At 48.5% G+C, this 16438-nt stretch overlaps 1 protein-coding gene across 1 annotated transcript; it reads left to right on the top strand.

The window, feature by feature from the left end:
- The first annotated feature begins 2582 nt into the window (after positions 1-2582).
- On the top strand, positions 2583-13608 carry RRP36 (ribosomal RNA processing 36). Its single transcript, XM_066595454.1, has 8 exons — positions 2583-2675; positions 5434-5572; positions 5977-6109; positions 7895-7961; positions 9915-10019; positions 10986-11060; positions 11133-11250; positions 12076-13608. The coding sequence occupies exons 2-8, from the start codon at positions 5455-5457 to the stop codon at positions 12207-12209; spliced, it is 750 nt and encodes a 249-aa protein (XP_066451551.1). The 5' UTR covers positions 2583-2675; positions 5434-5454; the 3' UTR covers positions 12210-13608.
- Positions 13609-16438: the final 2830 nt, after the last annotated feature.

The following is a 16438-nucleotide window of genomic DNA, read 5'->3' as shown; positions in this document are numbered from 1 at the left end:
GTGCAGTGAATAGAACCCATTGGTTTCAACGGATTTGTTCATGGGTTTTTTTTTTGTTTTTGGGGGGTGGGAGGAGATTTTTCGCACAAATGTGGTGCATTTGTGCACAGAAATACACGCTGGATCAGGTAAAATACGCAGCAGTAAGTGCTTATTGGTCATGTAAACACGCAGCGTATTCGCGCGGTTGAAATGCGCTTACGCCCGTGTGAACAAGCCCAAAGAGAAATAGAAAAGCCAGACAAAAAAAGTGCAAAAAATAGTATCCCCGAGCAGTGGACTCCAGATTTCTGTTGCAGTATCCTGACAAGAAGGTCCGAATTTAGCGAAAGTGTAGCGCGCATGGATGAATCCTCCCCGTCAGCTGATCGAAGAACGTCCATACAGACATTTAATGTGCCGCAGCTACAGGAAGCTTCCTGTCCGCCGGGGCCGATGTTCCCGCAGAACGATTTCATCACCCAGTGTGATCTGCACTTCGATGAACGGCTGCAGTAACGGAGATGCAAATACTAAGAGCAGCGTCTGAAATGGCAACAAGAAGTAAACGTTCATGGGGACCAAATCGGGAGGATCGATTCTACCAAGATGCAGATGATGGTTAGGAGGGGCGGCCCGAAAGAAAGTGGGATCGCCTTCCAGTGAGTCTCTAGCAGAGGTTTTGCTGAATGTTTGCCGACCCTTCTGAGGCGGTGTGATGGCCAAGGACGTTGGACGAGGTTGCATTCGGTTCCAGCACCCCCCCCCCCCCCCCTTCCCTTACCAGATCTCTCTCCGTGTGACTTGTTTCCTACGAGGGCTTCGAGAAGCGGATAAGGAATAACATTTCACTCTCCGGAGTCACATGTAGTCGCCTGAATGTCGTCTGGAGCGGCGCCTGAGACGGGGTCCGCAGACCTTCACTGAGCAGCAGAGGCCGGTGCTGGGAACACCCCGCTGCGCCGGCAGGGGACTCCTGTTTCTCTTGGGTTCCCCTCGTATATGGGAGAACTTCTGTGTACTGTGATTGCATTTGCCAAAGTCCATACCGAAGTAGTGCGCGCCGCGATTTATTTCTGCGCCGTTTGGAAATGCTGGTGAGCACAGAGGAAGGACAGTCCATTGACTTTTATTGCCGCCGCGATGAAAGAACGCCCGTGGACACCAGCCCTTGGCCTACATTCACACAGGTGAGTGCGATATCTGGGCGAGAAACCCGGCCCCATATCGCACTCGTCAGCGAGCGCTTTATTGGGGGAATTCCGATCTGGCGGCGCTTATGTCAGGCGTGTCGGAGGAGTGATGTCAATGGGAAACATGACCTCCCACGGCGTGCGATGCGTTTGACTGTCCCATTGAAAACAATAGGCGATGCGTTCCGAGGGACACGGAAAAACAGGATGTGCAGCGAGTTTTACAATTTTTTTATATTTTTTTTTCGTGTGAAATTGGCGCTCGTGTGTAGTTAGCGAGTATACTCCCTCCTCTCTACTAAGGCACATTACTCGAGCAAGTAGTGCCTTAGCCAAGTATCTCCCCGCTCGTCTCTAAAGATTCGGGGGCCGGGGAGCGGCAGGGGAGAGCGGGGAGGAACGGAGGGGAGATCTCTCTCTCCCTCTCCCCCCCCCCCCCCCCGCTCCCCGCCGCAACTCAACTGTCCCCCGCGCCGGCCCCCGAATCTTTAGAGACAAGCGGGCAGATACTCGGCTAAAGCACTACTCGCTCGAGTGATGTACCTTTAGTGAGTATACTCGCTCATCTCTAGTAGTTAGCCTGATTTCTGCTACTTTTGCGATTGAGTTTTCATTCTTTCTTTTTACAGGGGCCACAGCACAAAATTGAAATCCATGTTCCAGGGCCCGTGTGCCAAACATGGTGTAGCGCCTCTATGCCTTCCTCTACACTTCTGTTATTTCAGTGTAGGCCCCCAGTAGTGAGCTATGGCGCCGGCTCCGTCTTCATTGCACCCTGTGTACTCCAATCACAGCAATAGAGGCAGTTTATAAAGCAATATAGTATTTTATTAAAGGGGCGGTCTGGTTAGCGGACAACCCCTTTTACAATAGCACTGCCGCACTAAAATAATAAACTGAAACGTAATTACCCGCCTCGGCCGTCAGGATTCCTTGCTGTGGTCCCAGTGATTGTTGATGATCTAGGAAATCACGTGACCAGTGCAGCCAATGAGAGGCCGCAGCATCATACGCTTGAAGTCCTGGTGCTAGGGATGTGAGCATCCATGCCAGGAGTAGTGACGCGCTCATTAGCTGCAGCGTCTCCCAAGTTACTGTGATGTCAGCAATCACCGGGACCACAGCAGGCTGCAGCGATGGGGGCTGCGGAGGGGGTCAGTATGTTTGAGTTTATTATTTTAATGCCAGCTGTGCTATTGAAGCAGGGTTGTCTGGCAACTGCACGACCCCTCTAATGCCCATGGCAGAGAGTGACTTGGGTCAAAAGAAGGGACTGTCCGTCTAAAAGGTAAGTATGTGTGCCAGAATCACGCTTTACAGGAGTCACGGCCCCGCCCCCTCACACCTCCTCCGTGACGTCAGAGGGCCGCGCGCTTCACTCGTCGCCCCTACATCCTCAGAACTGCGCATGCGTGGTGCCGTGTTTCCATTGGCTGCCGCTACTCACGTGTCCGGAAGTAACGAGCAGCGTGGGCTTTGCAGGGAGAAGTTACCGGCTGGGAGGTGAGACTGACTGAGTGTAGTACTACATACACGGCTCTCCCGCCACGTGTGCGGTGTCACTGTGTACCCCCTCCCCTCCAGTGTGTGTAGTAATACACCCCGCCTGCAGAGGGCGGCAGGCAGTGATGGGACGGTGGATTTGTGGTTATTGCGCACTCTATTTTAGCACCTGATGGCCCGCAGTCTTCCGGCTGTTGGCGCCCGTCTGCGCTGCACTGTCATTGTTTGCGTGATGAACTTTTTATTGGTTCCTCTAATATATTGTAAAACTTTTGTTCATTTTTTTGGAGAGAAAAAACATCAATTCTGACCATGTTTTTTGGTGGTTTTCTTAAATTTTTTTTTTTCATGTTAATCCTACAGCCTAAATGACACAATACGTTTTTTCCGCGGCCGGTACGATTAATACGTGTTTATTCTTTTAGCTTTACAACTTCTGCACAATAAATAACTTTTTTTTTCTGGAAATGTCGCTGTATTCCAAGCCCCATGTCTTTTTATTTATTTTTTTAAACCCCTTAACGATGCGGGGCGTAAATTGAGTTCCTGCAGCGCTGGGCGGCGCGATCTCTCTTCATACAACGCATTAGGAACAAGACGCACCGAAAGATGGCAGAATTTAGTTTTTTTTTCACCTTACTCCACATAGTTTTTTTTAAAAGTTTTTCAGTACATTAAATCGCATCATTGAAAAATACAACTTGTACCGCAAAACAACAAGCCCTCCTACAGCGACGGCGGTGGAGAAATAAGGGAGTTACGATTTTCTTTAAAAGGGGGAGGAAAAAGTGAAAATAGGGCAGGGGGGTCCAAGTCATTTAGGCCGGCTGCACACGAGCGTGACGGGCACCGCCGCGGAATATTCCGCAGTGAAGCCCGTCACGGCGCCCCCCAGAGACCCCATACTTACCAGCGGATCCGGCGTCTTCGCTCCCACATGACGCTTCCCCGCCCACCGCCGCCGCGTCACATGACATGCCCACCGTGTCATGTGACGTGCTGGCCGCGTCATATGACGCGGCGGCGGTAGGCGGGAAAGCGTTTTCACGCTATCTTCCGCTGTGTTACAGTGGGAGATAGCGTGAACGGACGGCTTCCATTGACTGCAATGGAAGCCGTCAGCGCGTACACCTGCGGCAAATAGAACATGCTGCGGGTGAGGACGGGAGATTTCACGGTGCGGAATTCCGGATGTTAAGATACTAAATATGTGTTGCTCTTTTACATTTTTAAAAAATTATTATAAATTTTTTGTTTATACAAAAAGTGTACAAAAAAAGGATTTATACTTTTTTTTTTTTTTTTTTTTTAAATGTCCCTGGAGTGGACTTAAGGGCTTCTACCCACTAGCGGGTTTTTTTACCGCTGTTTTTTTTTTTCAATGAGACTTTCTAGTGTTAAAATCGCATCGCACAAAAATTGCAAAAGGACAAACGTGCGATTTTTAACATTTGGAAGTCCCACTGAAAAAAAAAATGCAGCGATATCACAGCGTTAAAAAAACCGCTAGTGGGTAAAAGCCCTTACAAAAAAAAAAATTGTATTGTACTGCAGTGTATTATCTCTTGCAGTAGTGATCAGATGGTAAGCACAGGCACCATTATTTGACATCCGGTTGCCATGGCAATCCATCGGCCCTCTGTGATTACGGCTGATGACATCACAGAGGGAGCGCGCACCCTCTGTGAACCCTTTACATGCAGCGATCTCCATTGATCATGGCATGTAAGCCGTCAGACAATGAATCTTGCCTAAATTTAAGTTTTGTTTTTTTTTAACTAATTTTTTTAAAATATCCCAATCACCCCTCAGGCCGCTCCCACACAGACATTTTTGAAGCGATTAATGCGACGTTTTGAACGCCGCGGTATATCGTTCACGTCGATTTCAATGGAGCCTCGCAGACATCTGTTCAAATATTGCGCTTTCTAGCGCCAGGATTTTCGAGGGCTGTCTGTTCCGTTTTATACGTTTAGCGCACCTCCTCAATGATGGGTGTGCTGAAGCCGCTGTCAGAGGCGGGAACGCTGCCTCCGAAAACTAAAGTGAAATCGCGCCACTTTGTCCGGGGCCGTGTGTCAGTGATCTTAGGGTGCCTTGACACAAAGGCATTGGTGCTGCATATTACATGTGCAAAATTTGTGTGCGCAATATGCAGTTAATAAAGCGTACGGGTTCGTTCACAGGAGTGCATTTTGTGGGATTGTTTCATTAGCGCCAAAAAATACACAGTGTATTATTTTCGTGCGTATTGCGTGGCTTTTTTTGTGCACAAATGCGAGCGTAAATAAATGTACGCCCGTGTGAAGCCAGCCACAGCCTTGGGTCCCCTGCACACTGCAGAGCCGGATTCCACAGGCGGAATCCGGCTCTGCCAGCAGCGGGGTCTGCGCATACCTGCTCTGTCCCCAGATAATCTGTACTACAGATGCACCCAGTGTCTCGCACGTGCGCAGTACAGATTTTTTCCCGCACCGTCGCTAGGCGACAAAGTGGAATCCACCATCTGTCCATAATGTTCATTCCGGACGGACCATGGATTGGACGGCTGCCATTGACTTCAATGGAAGCCATCTGTGCGGAATCAGCAGCTGATCTCCATAGGAAGTAACGGGCGGTATTTGCTGCGGATTCGCGGTGCAGACGCCGACCACTGATTCTGCAGCAAATATCTGCCCGTGAGCAGGCGTTACTCTGAGTTTGGCCAGTACGTTTACAAAGTACGTTATATATACCTCTATGTTACATATATACACAGGTACAGAGTGGCGCGGGAAAGATGGATAAGACCCGACCGAGGACAGCCATGATTACTCCGGTCACCGATAGCTCAGAAGATGAGACATCAGATACTGAGAGCGAGAAGGACACCAAGGTGGAAGAAGACCCGGCAGCAGGTAGGGGTGTATGTGGGGTGACTGGTTTGGATGAGGGAGGGGGGGGGGGGGGGCGCTGCAAGGGCATGCCTTCTGTATATAGCGTGTCCTGCCTCTCTCCTGGTCCCTTCACATGTTGGATCCGTGTGACCTGCTTCTAAATCTTCCCTTTGTCTGATGCGACTTCTGCTCTAGATCTGTTCATACATCTGATCTGTGTGTCCGAACTCCCCCACCACAACCCAATGTCTGATCCGTGTGTGACCCCCGCCCCCTAACACGCACACGTCTGATCTCCTCCTGATCCCTCCGTACGTCTGATCTCCTGCTCATCTCCTTGTTCTTGCCAGTATTTGCTTTGTCTATCTTCGTCTCCGGCATTTTGATTTCTGGTCTTTCTTCTGACATGTTCATCTTCTCTCCAGATGTTTCCTCGATGTCTTTTGAGGAGCTCATCAGCCTTCAGAATAAAGTGGGGCGAAAAGCTTTCCAGAAAACGGTGCAAGGCTCCCGAAAAGGGAAGTTATCGGCTGACAGCAGGCAACCGGACAAGAATCGGTAAATACAATGCTTCCAACTTGGCTTCCACCATTCACTAGGATGAAGGTCCCTGTAGCACCCCGCCCGCTGTTAGGCCTCATGTCCACGGGCGGATCTTTGCTGCAGAATCCACAGCGGACGTCCGCCTCCGGATTCCACAGCAATAACCCTCCATAGCATACTATGGAAAATTGCAGCATGCTACATTTTACTGCCTTGAAGTCAATAGAAGCCGTCTGACCCGCAGCCTGTCCGCAATTAACATTGCTGATGGGCCGCAGATTCCGCAGGAAGAATGGGAGATTTAAAAGAAAAAAAGTCTGTACTGCGCATGTGCAACGGCTGGCATGTTTGCACACATCCGCGGTACAGAAAAAAGACGTCACAGACAGGCACGTAGGGTCGCCGACATGGAGGGCGTTATTGGAAGTAGAAGACGCAAGGAAGAGAGTGAGGGCTCTACTGCGAAGGACTGAAAGTCTTGGCAGACTTGATCATTACTGTGTTTCCTCAATAATAAGACCTACCCTGATAAGCCCTACCATGAAAAATATAAGCCCTCTCCCAAAAATAAACCCTAGCTACACTACATGAGAAAGGGAAAAAAAATTCTCACCTTGCAAGCGCCGTCACGGATCCCTCTCGCTGCTCTCCAGGTGTGCCGGCATTCTTCCTTGTCGTCCTCAGTGCTGAAAAAGCATTCTCTTCCTGGTAACGTGGGTTGAATACCCTGCCTCCAGCAAGAGATTGCTGTGATTGGCTAAGGACCGTAGCCTCAGCCAAACACAGCCAGCGCTCGATGAGCCAATCGCAGCCGTTCAATGATGTCACTAACAACACCATGACTTTGTTTACGGTGCTGCGGGGATGTAACGGGTTCCCTTTAAATTAATGGAAACTCCTGAAAATGAGGATAGGACAGCATTCACACTGCGTTTTCTGTGTACGCCAAACGCACTTCAAAATTTGACTCGTGAACGGTGCTCGGAGTCACAGGCGGGCCGCGCCAACCTTTTAGCACCCACTGCATGTTGACTTACAGCCCATTCTCCTTTTTGTGTTTAGGGAGACAGCTGTCACTCTGCATGCTATGGGTGCGGTTCACCTCCGTAACTCGGAGCGCCGTTCCCAAGTCAAACTTCAAACTGTGTTTAGCATACGCAGAAAACACACTGAACGCTGCCTTTAAAGTGTATTTGTTCTGAAACGCCACATTGAGAGGGCAAGATCCATGTGCGGATCCTCGCCAAAAACTGCAGCAGGAAACCACAGATTCTGACGTAGTTTCTTGAGGCGGAATTCCTCAGCGATTCGACTGTCTCAACATACACTTAGTTTTCCACAGATATATTACATTCCTCTGCAGCAGAAGCACTGCGTGCCGTCCTAATACTGAGGAGACAGTCACGCTGGCCACATGTAGTCAGACTACACCCACCATGTCTATGGGAGGAATTATGCGGCTATTGTTTTCCGTGGGCAGCCATGATTTGGCCTCGTGGTGAGCCGGATGGTGTGTCCTCAGCCTAAATTCTGTAGATATAGTGCAGCATGCTCTGCTATGCCTGAGGACCTGTATAGTGTGTAAATGTGGTCTTCTGTTTTTCTGGATTTACACATAATTTTTGTAACGTGTCCCAATAAACACGGATTATATTAAAGCGCTCCTCTTCATGACCATCACTGATTCCTGAGGATTCGCTTGGCATATGATCTCCATGTTTCTTGAGTACTCTTCAAACTACCCAGCGCTGTGGAGGAGAGCCGACTTTTACTGACCTCAATCTTACACTCTGATTACAGGCCCTTGGAAATGTCTTCTAAGAAAACTGTCCCATTCCTGAGGAAGGTGCTCCCAGCCAAGAAAAGGGTAAGGTGTCTGCTTTTGTAAGTCGTTCTCTGCTTTGTACAAACTTTTTGCTTGATGGCTTGCCAACGTTAAGCTGATCGCAGGCTATTCTACAGCTGGCCTCGGTGATCAGGCCAACCTGTGGTGGGCAGTAAGTGTTCATTTATCATGCAGCGCCACCCCTGGAGAACATATCCATTACACAGTTCCTCTCTGCGTATGGATTCTGGCTTGGCTTTCAATTCCCACTCATTGTAACAAGGCTTGTATAAAGAGTCTAACATTGACTTGCAGGAATTTTGCCATGCAATAGGTGGCGCAGCAGAGGTATTGTTCCATCTCCCTTATTTGCATATTACCCAGAGGAGCATGAATGGCCTTATAAGTCTCCTCACTCACCGTCTAGGTGCTCTCCCTAAGGAGAAAAGATAGCAGTCCTGACACACAGTTCCTGTTGAAATGAATGGTCTATGTCTGTAAGGCCTAATGCACATATTGTATTTCCCGCAGCCCATAGGACATGCATTGAAGAATGCATTTCCATGCCAACGAGCGGAAATCGACAACGATATTCCGCTCACTGGGTGGAAATCGCGGCATATCCTGTAATAGTGTGAGGCTCGCACAGCTGTGTCATCGCTGACTCACACAATCAAATTCTAGAACATTCGCATGTCCACTCACATGAGCGAAACTAAAATCGCAGCATGTTCTTGCTCCCCACTGTGTGTCCGTCTGCAGCCTGCAGTGAACATGAGGTTAATCTCCTGCTGGTTAATTCCATCTTGGGCTGGAAAAGCAGGGCTTAAAGGGGTTATCTGGGTTTAAAGGGGTTGTCCCGCGAAAGCAAGTGGGTCTATACACTTCTGTATGGCCATATTAATGCACTTTGTAATGTACATTGTGCATTAATTATGAGCCATACAGAAGTTATAAGAAGTTATTCACTTACCTGATCCATTGCTGGCGTCCCCGTCTCCATGGTGCCGTCTAATTTTCAGCGTCTAATCGCCAGATTAGATGCGCTTGCGCAGTCCAGGCCTTCTGCTTTTCTCAATGGGGCTGCTCGTGCCAAAGAGCGGCTCCTGGTAGCTCCGCCCCGTCACGTGCCGATTCCAGCCAATCAGAAGAGCTGCGGTCCACGGAGGGAGAAGATCCCGGCGGCCATCTTCAACCGGTAAGTAAGAAGTCACCGGAGCGCGGGGATTCAGGTAAGCGCTGTGCGGATATTTTTTTAGGTCCCTGCATCGGGTTTGTCTCGCGCCGAATGGGGGGGCTGTTGAAAAAAAAAAAAAACAGTTTCAGCGCGGGACAACCCCTTTAACTTTTTTTTTTAATGGTTGGTCATGCTATAAAATAACAAAAGAATAGATACTTACCTCTCTTCTCTGTCTTGGAAGTAGCAGAGTCTCCAGTGAATCTCCCACTATCAGCGCTAGTCGGAAATCAGTTAACCACTGTGGTAAATGAGAGGCCATAACGTCCCCTTCCCAAACAACTGGCATCGGTGCTCAACATTCTAGGGGTCATGATGCCAGGAGTTCGGATCGGGCGTTGCAGCCTTGGATTGGCCACAGCGGTCATATGATGTCCGGCTAGCGCTGACAGTCAGTGATTCACTGAAGCCGCTCCACTGCTTCCAGGAACAAGAAGACCGGTAGGTACCCTATTATTCTATAGCATGCCTGGCCACTTAGAAAGAAAAAGTATGTTGAGACAACCCCATTAACAACTTTTTTGTTGTACCGCACCCTGGGGGGAGGCTCCTGCTGCAGCACTCACAGGACAGTGAGGAGGAGCAGGGATGGGGCCGAACTCTTGGGGCACAGATGATTTCTTTATAAATTTCTCAGGTTTGCTTGGAATATGAGACAATCTGAACCGAGAAAACTAGGAAAATAAGGACGGAAGTGCCGGGAGATTTATTATGTTTTGTGCATTTCATGTGTTTAGAATGTGCTGTTTTATTTCTAGATGCGGCGAGATCCGCGATTTGATGACCTCTCGGGAGAATTTAAGCCTGAAGTGTTTGACAAGACGTACAGCTTCCTGGATGACATTAAGAAGAAGGAGAAGATGGTGACTTTTATGTTCAATCATCTACTGACAGATCCGATAGGGATGGGGGTCAGGGGGATACGGTATATAGGGTGCACCGAACCTGAAACACAAAATGCAACCCACGTAGACCTCCTGGGAACAGGCAGAGCAGATAGCAGGGGGTCAGCCTGGGCTCCACATTGGGTATATAGTTTATAAGGAACACTAAACCTAGAACGGACGCCAAGGATACTACTAAATAAGGGAGATGGAACAATACCTCTGCAGCGTCACCTATTGGAAGGCAGCATTCCTGCAAGTCAATGTTAGACTCTTTATACAAGCCTTGTAACAATTGTCCGTGTATGGATTTTGGTTTGGCTTTCAATTCCCAGTCATTGTTACAGGGCTTGTATAAAGAATCTAACATTGACTTGCAGGAATACCACGTTCCAATAGGTGGCGCTGCAGAGGTATTGTTCCATCTCTCTTATTTGCATATTACCTAGAGGAGCTTGAATGGCCTTATAAAAGTCTCCTCACTCACCTTCCCTAAGGAGAAAAGATGGCGTTCCTGACCCAAGGATAAAGCCTGCACAGCATCTCAAGACCTGGCAACTTCAGAGCAGGGGCAAAGATTACTGCACCCGCCTGCAGGAAAACTAGTAGAGGGGCTACTTCCTCCTTTATTGATGCCCACCTCCTTGGGTGCAGGACTTGTCAAGGACATAGATTGCATTTATCTATGCTTGACAGTAAAGCTATGCAGAGGCAGTCATTTGCCTACTCCCTGTGTGCCCACCAATCCTGGTACAGTACTGGCAGAAGAGGAAGGAGCGTTTCTCACCTGGCAACCATCCCGTGCCCCATAATAGACAATCCTAATTAGCTATGTTTTGCCTTCCTTTGTGCTGGGGGTATGACACCTGTACATTATAACAAAAAGTTTCCTTCCTGCTCCTCGCTGATCTTTGTGATTTTTTTTTTTTGATTTTTTTTTGACAGGTTTTGGAGAAGCAGCTTCAGAAAGCTCGTGACCCGGCACGTAGGGAGCAGTTAGATCAGCTGCTGCGCAGGATGGTAAGAGGCGTTTCCATAGGAAGCAGATCTGGACGCACCAAGATCTCATGTTCATTGGTGTTTGTGTTTTAGAATCAGCAGGAAGAAGCCGCCAAGCGCAGGCAGAGGCTGCAGGAAAAGCAGGGCGAGTTCAAGAAACAGCAGCGAGAACGTGCGCAGCAGGGGAAGAAACCGTTCTACCTTAAGAAAGGTGAGCGCCGTCACACTCTATAGTATACCTACCTCAAACAATGGCAGCAGCATAAGATTACGCAGGGCTCATGCCTTCTAATATACAAGTAATGCCGCCTATACAGTAAGAATTCATGGTGATGTACATAATAAATACAATAAGTGTATAGATAATATAACGCGCAAATAATAGTGTTATACACACAGCCCTAGAAATATCCCCATCAGGTGCCCTTAAAGGGGTTGTCCTGTTTCCGGACAAAATCCCTTTTAATAGGGCTGCCCATAGTAAAAAAAAATAACTGAGCTGTACTTGCCACTCAGCCGCCACCAAGATCCAGCTCTGCAGCCACGCTGTGGTCCTGGTGTTTGTTGTGACAGCTGCCATCACTGGAAGACAGGTGACCACTGCAGCCAATCGGAGGCCACAGCGTCACGTTCCCGAACTCCTAGCATCATGACACTCAGGATGCCAGGAGAATGAGCGGTAACACTGCACCTCCCATTCTTTATCTCGTCTGTATTGTTAGTTTTCTAGGGGAAAAAAAAGTAAAACTAGCGCCCCCCACTGGTCACTGACCACACATTCTGTCCGATGTGAGCACTGGCTGCTGCATTGCTTCCTTGTAACATCCAGTCACATGACCACATTACGCTGGGCTCCCGTCATATGACTGTATGGATGTGATGTCACGAGTGAAGCCAGAATCTCCTCAGTTGTATATAGGCGGAGAACCTGAGTGTTTATTTCTGAATAAGTTTGTGCGCCCCTCAAGTAGTAGTAAGCCAGACACTCTGCCCCCTGTCTGTGTAATAACCTGCATACCGTCTGCTCTGCCCTCAGGTGACTTTCGGAAGTTGGAACTTGCAGACAAATATCAAGAGCTGAAGAAAAAAGGAAAAGTGGAGAAGTTCTTGAGTAAGAAGAGAAAGCGAAACTCGGTCAAAGACAGAAGACGACTTCCCAGTCAGCAGTAGTCGTCGTGAGCCGCTCTGTGCTCTTCTGTCCATCACTCTCATTCTCTACCAACCGGAGCATGCATGGGTGTGCAGGGGAGCTGAGAACCTTTTGATAATGTCACTCTGCAGGTGTGGAGTCAAATGGTGTGATGGTCTGCAGGGACAGACTCCTCTGCCTGTGTGATGCTCTGCAGCAGTGGAGTCCTTGCTGCTCACTTCCTCTGGATGGACGATCTACAGTTTGATGTGATGCTCTGTGGATGAGACGTTGCGTTGTGTGTTTGACTATGTGAGGGACATTAACCAGAGCAAGTCCTTAAAGGGGAAGTCCTGTGAGTACTGGAGATATGACACTCTAATCATAGGCTCCATCAACGGCTCCGAGGACTCAAGGTCCTCCAGCGTCTGCACCTGAACTCGTTGTGTATTGGGAGGGGCAACCAGTTTCACACATGAGGCAATGCTCTAAAGGATAAAACGTTGTGGCCCATAATGTGCAGTATACACTCCACTCACCTTCCAAAAGTAATTGGACACCTGAGCAAGAATCAAAAGTAGTTTTTACTTCCATATGGTTAATACTTAATGGGGCTCCCTTGGCCCTAATGACATCAGATACTCTCTGTGGCATACTTTCTTCTAGCGTCTGTTACACTTCAGCTGGTATTTCCCTCCATTCATCCTGCAAATGTCTGGCGAGTTCTCCCAAAGATGAACGTATTTCCTGACTCAATTTTCCAGTTCGTGCCAAAGAGTGTTCAGGTTGTGCAGCCAGTCCAATCGTGGAACATCCGTATCCTCAAACCAACATAAAACAGCGTTGGGTTTGTGACCAAGCGCTTTTTCTTGTTGGAAGTATTGCTGACCATTCCCAGAATATTAGCGCATTGTCAGCAGGTCATTACGCAGGTATATGGCATTCCCCAGGCATCCTTCACACCCAGGTACATCCATGTGATCTGAAGATGGAGTAATGTGATTCGTCACTCCATAGAATGTTTTCCGTTGCTCAACTGTCCAAGGACAATGCTCCTTGCACCATTGTAAACAGGACGATGCATCTTCCTTAAGAGAACTTGCTAGACTTTTGCAGGATGAATGGAGGGAAATAACAGCTGAAGTGTGTCAGACGTTGGTAGAAAGTGTGCCACGAAGTGTATCCGATGTCATTAGGACCAAAGGAGCCCCACAGAGTATTAGCATATGGAATAAATACTACTTTTGATTCTCGTTCCGGTGTCCGCTTGCTTCTAGTAAGATGGTGTATGTGTGGGGAGAGCCTGCTGCACACATGAGGCTGCGTTCTATGGGATGAGACTGGTCTATGATGTCTGGTATATGTATAAAGGGGGGGCTGAATGGGGACTAGTCATGTGTTGCACATAATGGTACATAAATAAACTTTTTAAGAATCGTGCGGATGTCTTGCCACATTTTATGACTTTCATGCTCCGGTTGTCTCTCTAGGAAAAGTTAAGAGAAAGGGCTTTCTTTCCTATTTCTGAGGGTGCATGTGGCCTGCTATATTGGGGTTTGCCACCCCTATGTCTTCCTTTTTATGTTACTCATTGTAGGCATGTAGAGCACTGTGAGTATTAGGAGTAGGATACCCGATGGATGGACAAGGGCAAAGAAGAGGGGTAGAAGGGTGGTGGCAAAGGTTCCTAAGCTGCCTCCCCTGTGGATTAGGGGATAACTTGCAATCTCGGTACAACATTTTTAAGTAAAGGTCTTTTTTAAATGGAACGACTGCCCCAGTGAGAATCTGAACAATGGTCCTATCACTGTAAAAGGGCTCTAAAGGAAAAAGGTCAGATGAATCCAGATTTCTGCCGCACAATGCTGATGTGAGGTCAGAATTTGGCACATGCAGCATGAATCGATGACCTCTTGTCAGGCTGGTAGATGGGGGAGTAATGGTGTGGGCACACCCCGAGTCCTCTGATTTTTTTTATATATATATATATATATATATATATATATATATATATATATATATATATATATATGCACACGCACACGCACACACCCGCACTCACTGACGGACTCGCCAGTAATTCTCTAACTTCCCTGTGTTGTGAAACTTGAAATTTGGCATGACCATTATTTAGATCCTAAATAGGAAAAATAAAGGGGTCACAACTTAATTACACAGTTCTAAGTGCAAAAGTAAATGACTCCCTATGTAATGTAACTAATAACACATCTGTACCGCACAAATGTGACATTTAGCATGGCCATTCTTTAGGTTCTATATAGGAAAAGTAGAGGGGCTGCATCTTCAATATTCAATTCTAAGCGTGAAAAATTGTGAAAATCCGCGATACATGAGTTCTTTTCTCAGAAACCATAGAGCCTAGGGAAATGATTTGTATGCTGAGGAAAATCTACCTAACCTCTGTGTGTGTATACTAAGGAGAACCTACCTCACCTCTATGTGTATACTGAGGAGAACCTACCTTAGCTCTATGTGTGTATACTGAGGAGAACCTACTTTAGCTCTATGTGTGTATACTGAGGAGAACCTACCTTAGCTCTATGTGTGTATACTGAGGAGAACCTACCTTAGCTCTATGTGTGTATACTGAGGAGAATCTACGTCACCTCTGTGCGTATGCACTGAGGAGAATCTACGTCACCTCTGTGCGTATGCACTGAGGAGAATCTACGTCGGCTCTGTGCGTATGCACTGAGGAGAATCTGCGTCGCCTCTGTGCGTATGCACGGAGGAGAATCTGCGTCGCCTCTGTGCGTATGCACGGAGGAGAATCTGCGTCGCCTCTGTGCGTATGCACGGAGGAGAATCTGCGTCGCCTCTGTGCGTATGCACGGAGGAGAATCTGCGTCGCCTCTGTGCGTATGCACGGAGGAGAATCTGCGTCGCCTCTGTGCGTATGCACGGAGGAGAATCTGCGTCGCCTCTGTGCGTATGCACGGAGGAGAATCTGCGTCGCCTCTGTGCGTATGCACGGAGGAGAATCTGCGTCGCCTCTGTGCGTATGCACGGAGGAGAATCTGCGTCGCCTCTGTGCGTATGCACGGAGGAGAATCTGCGCCGCCTCTGTGCGTATGCACGGAGGAGAATCTGCGCCGCCTCTGTGCGTATGCACGGAGGAGAATCTGCGCCGCCTCTGTGCGTATGCACGGAGGAGAATCTGCGCCGCCTCTGTGCGTATGCACGGAGGAGAATCTGCGCCGCCTCTGTGCGTATGCACGGAGGAGAATCTGCGCCGCCTCTGTGCGTATGCACGGAGGAGAATCTGCGCCGCCTCTGTGCGTATGCACGGAGGAGAATCTGCGCCGCCTCTGTGCGTATGCACGGAGGAGAATCTGCGCCGCCTCTGTGCGTATGTACTAAAAGGCTGTAAAGTACATAAGGAAGCGGCCATAGACTGCAGGGATGGAGCATGCATTTAAGCCTAAGAAAGAGCTGCAACCTCCACTCTGGGGGTAAATTTGAATAAAAAGGGGTGTTACCTTTAGGGGTAAAAAGTGAGGAGAGTAGGAGGGGTGGCACATTCTGCAGAGGGACATCGGTACATGCAGTCTAAGGAGAATCTAACGCTCCTCTGTGTATACAAATTTTATTCCTCGGTTCCTCTGAAGTAACCATGACTCCTTTAAAATTTTCCATGCGAGCAACAGGTAAACACCTGTACCAAATTAACAGGTGAAGCCGGGTATATCAGCTATTCTATACATGCACTTACTGTCAAAAAAATCCTGCCCCCCTAGAAGGTGTTGTCATTTTGCTGCAAAACTTGGCATGCAATTACATGTCAGGCAGATATGCAGATGGTTAGAGTTGTGATGTGATTAGATGAAAGGTCTTACCCCATGAGGGCCTAAGAGTGGGTTCCACCTTGTCCTATAAAAGGCTCTCGGCGGCTCCTTACGTGTAGTGACCTTTTCTTCCGCTTGTGTAGAGCTTCTTGACCACTAGACGCCTCTTCGACGCAGAGTAGCGATGAATTGTCCTCCACCAGCCGTTCTGACCAGACTGTTGGGAGGTGCTGGGACCAGTGGGGGGTCTGAGGGCACCCAAGGTGACTGGGCTCAGGACGCCCCCAAAAGACCACCGATAGAGAGGAGCGTCTGACCAGGCTGTTAGGAGGTGTTGCACCAGTAGATGTGAGGGCACACAAGGTGACCGGGCGCAAGACCCCCGACAGACCACCAGTAGAAAGGATTGATCATCCAACAAGCATGAGTTGCTCCAACTGTTCCTTTTCTGCCGTCTAGTCTCA

Source organism: Eleutherodactylus coqui, chromosome 3 (genome assembly GCF_035609145.1).
Source record: "Eleutherodactylus coqui strain aEleCoq1 chromosome 3, aEleCoq1.hap1, whole genome shotgun sequence".
NCBI lineage: Eukaryota > Metazoa > Chordata > Amphibia > Anura > Eleutherodactylidae > Eleutherodactylus > Eleutherodactylus coqui.
The sequence above is the reverse complement of the archived record's forward strand: the minus strand, read 5'-3'. Positions and strand labels throughout refer to the sequence as shown.

Bases quoted from the DNA above. Each gene is read 5' to 3' on its own strand.
- RRP36 (XM_066595454.1), top strand. From the start codon at position 5,455: ATGGATAAGACCCGACCGAGGACAGCCATGATTACTCCGGTCACCGAT. The intron at 5,573-5,976 runs GTAGGGGTGTAT...TCTTCTCTCCAG, and splicing joins GGAAGAAGACCCGGCAGCAG to ATGTTTCCTCGATGTCTTTT. The intron at 7,962-9,914 runs GTAAGGTGTCTG...TTTTATTTCTAG, and splicing joins TGCTCCCAGCCAAGAAAAGG to ATGCGGCGAGATCCGCGATT.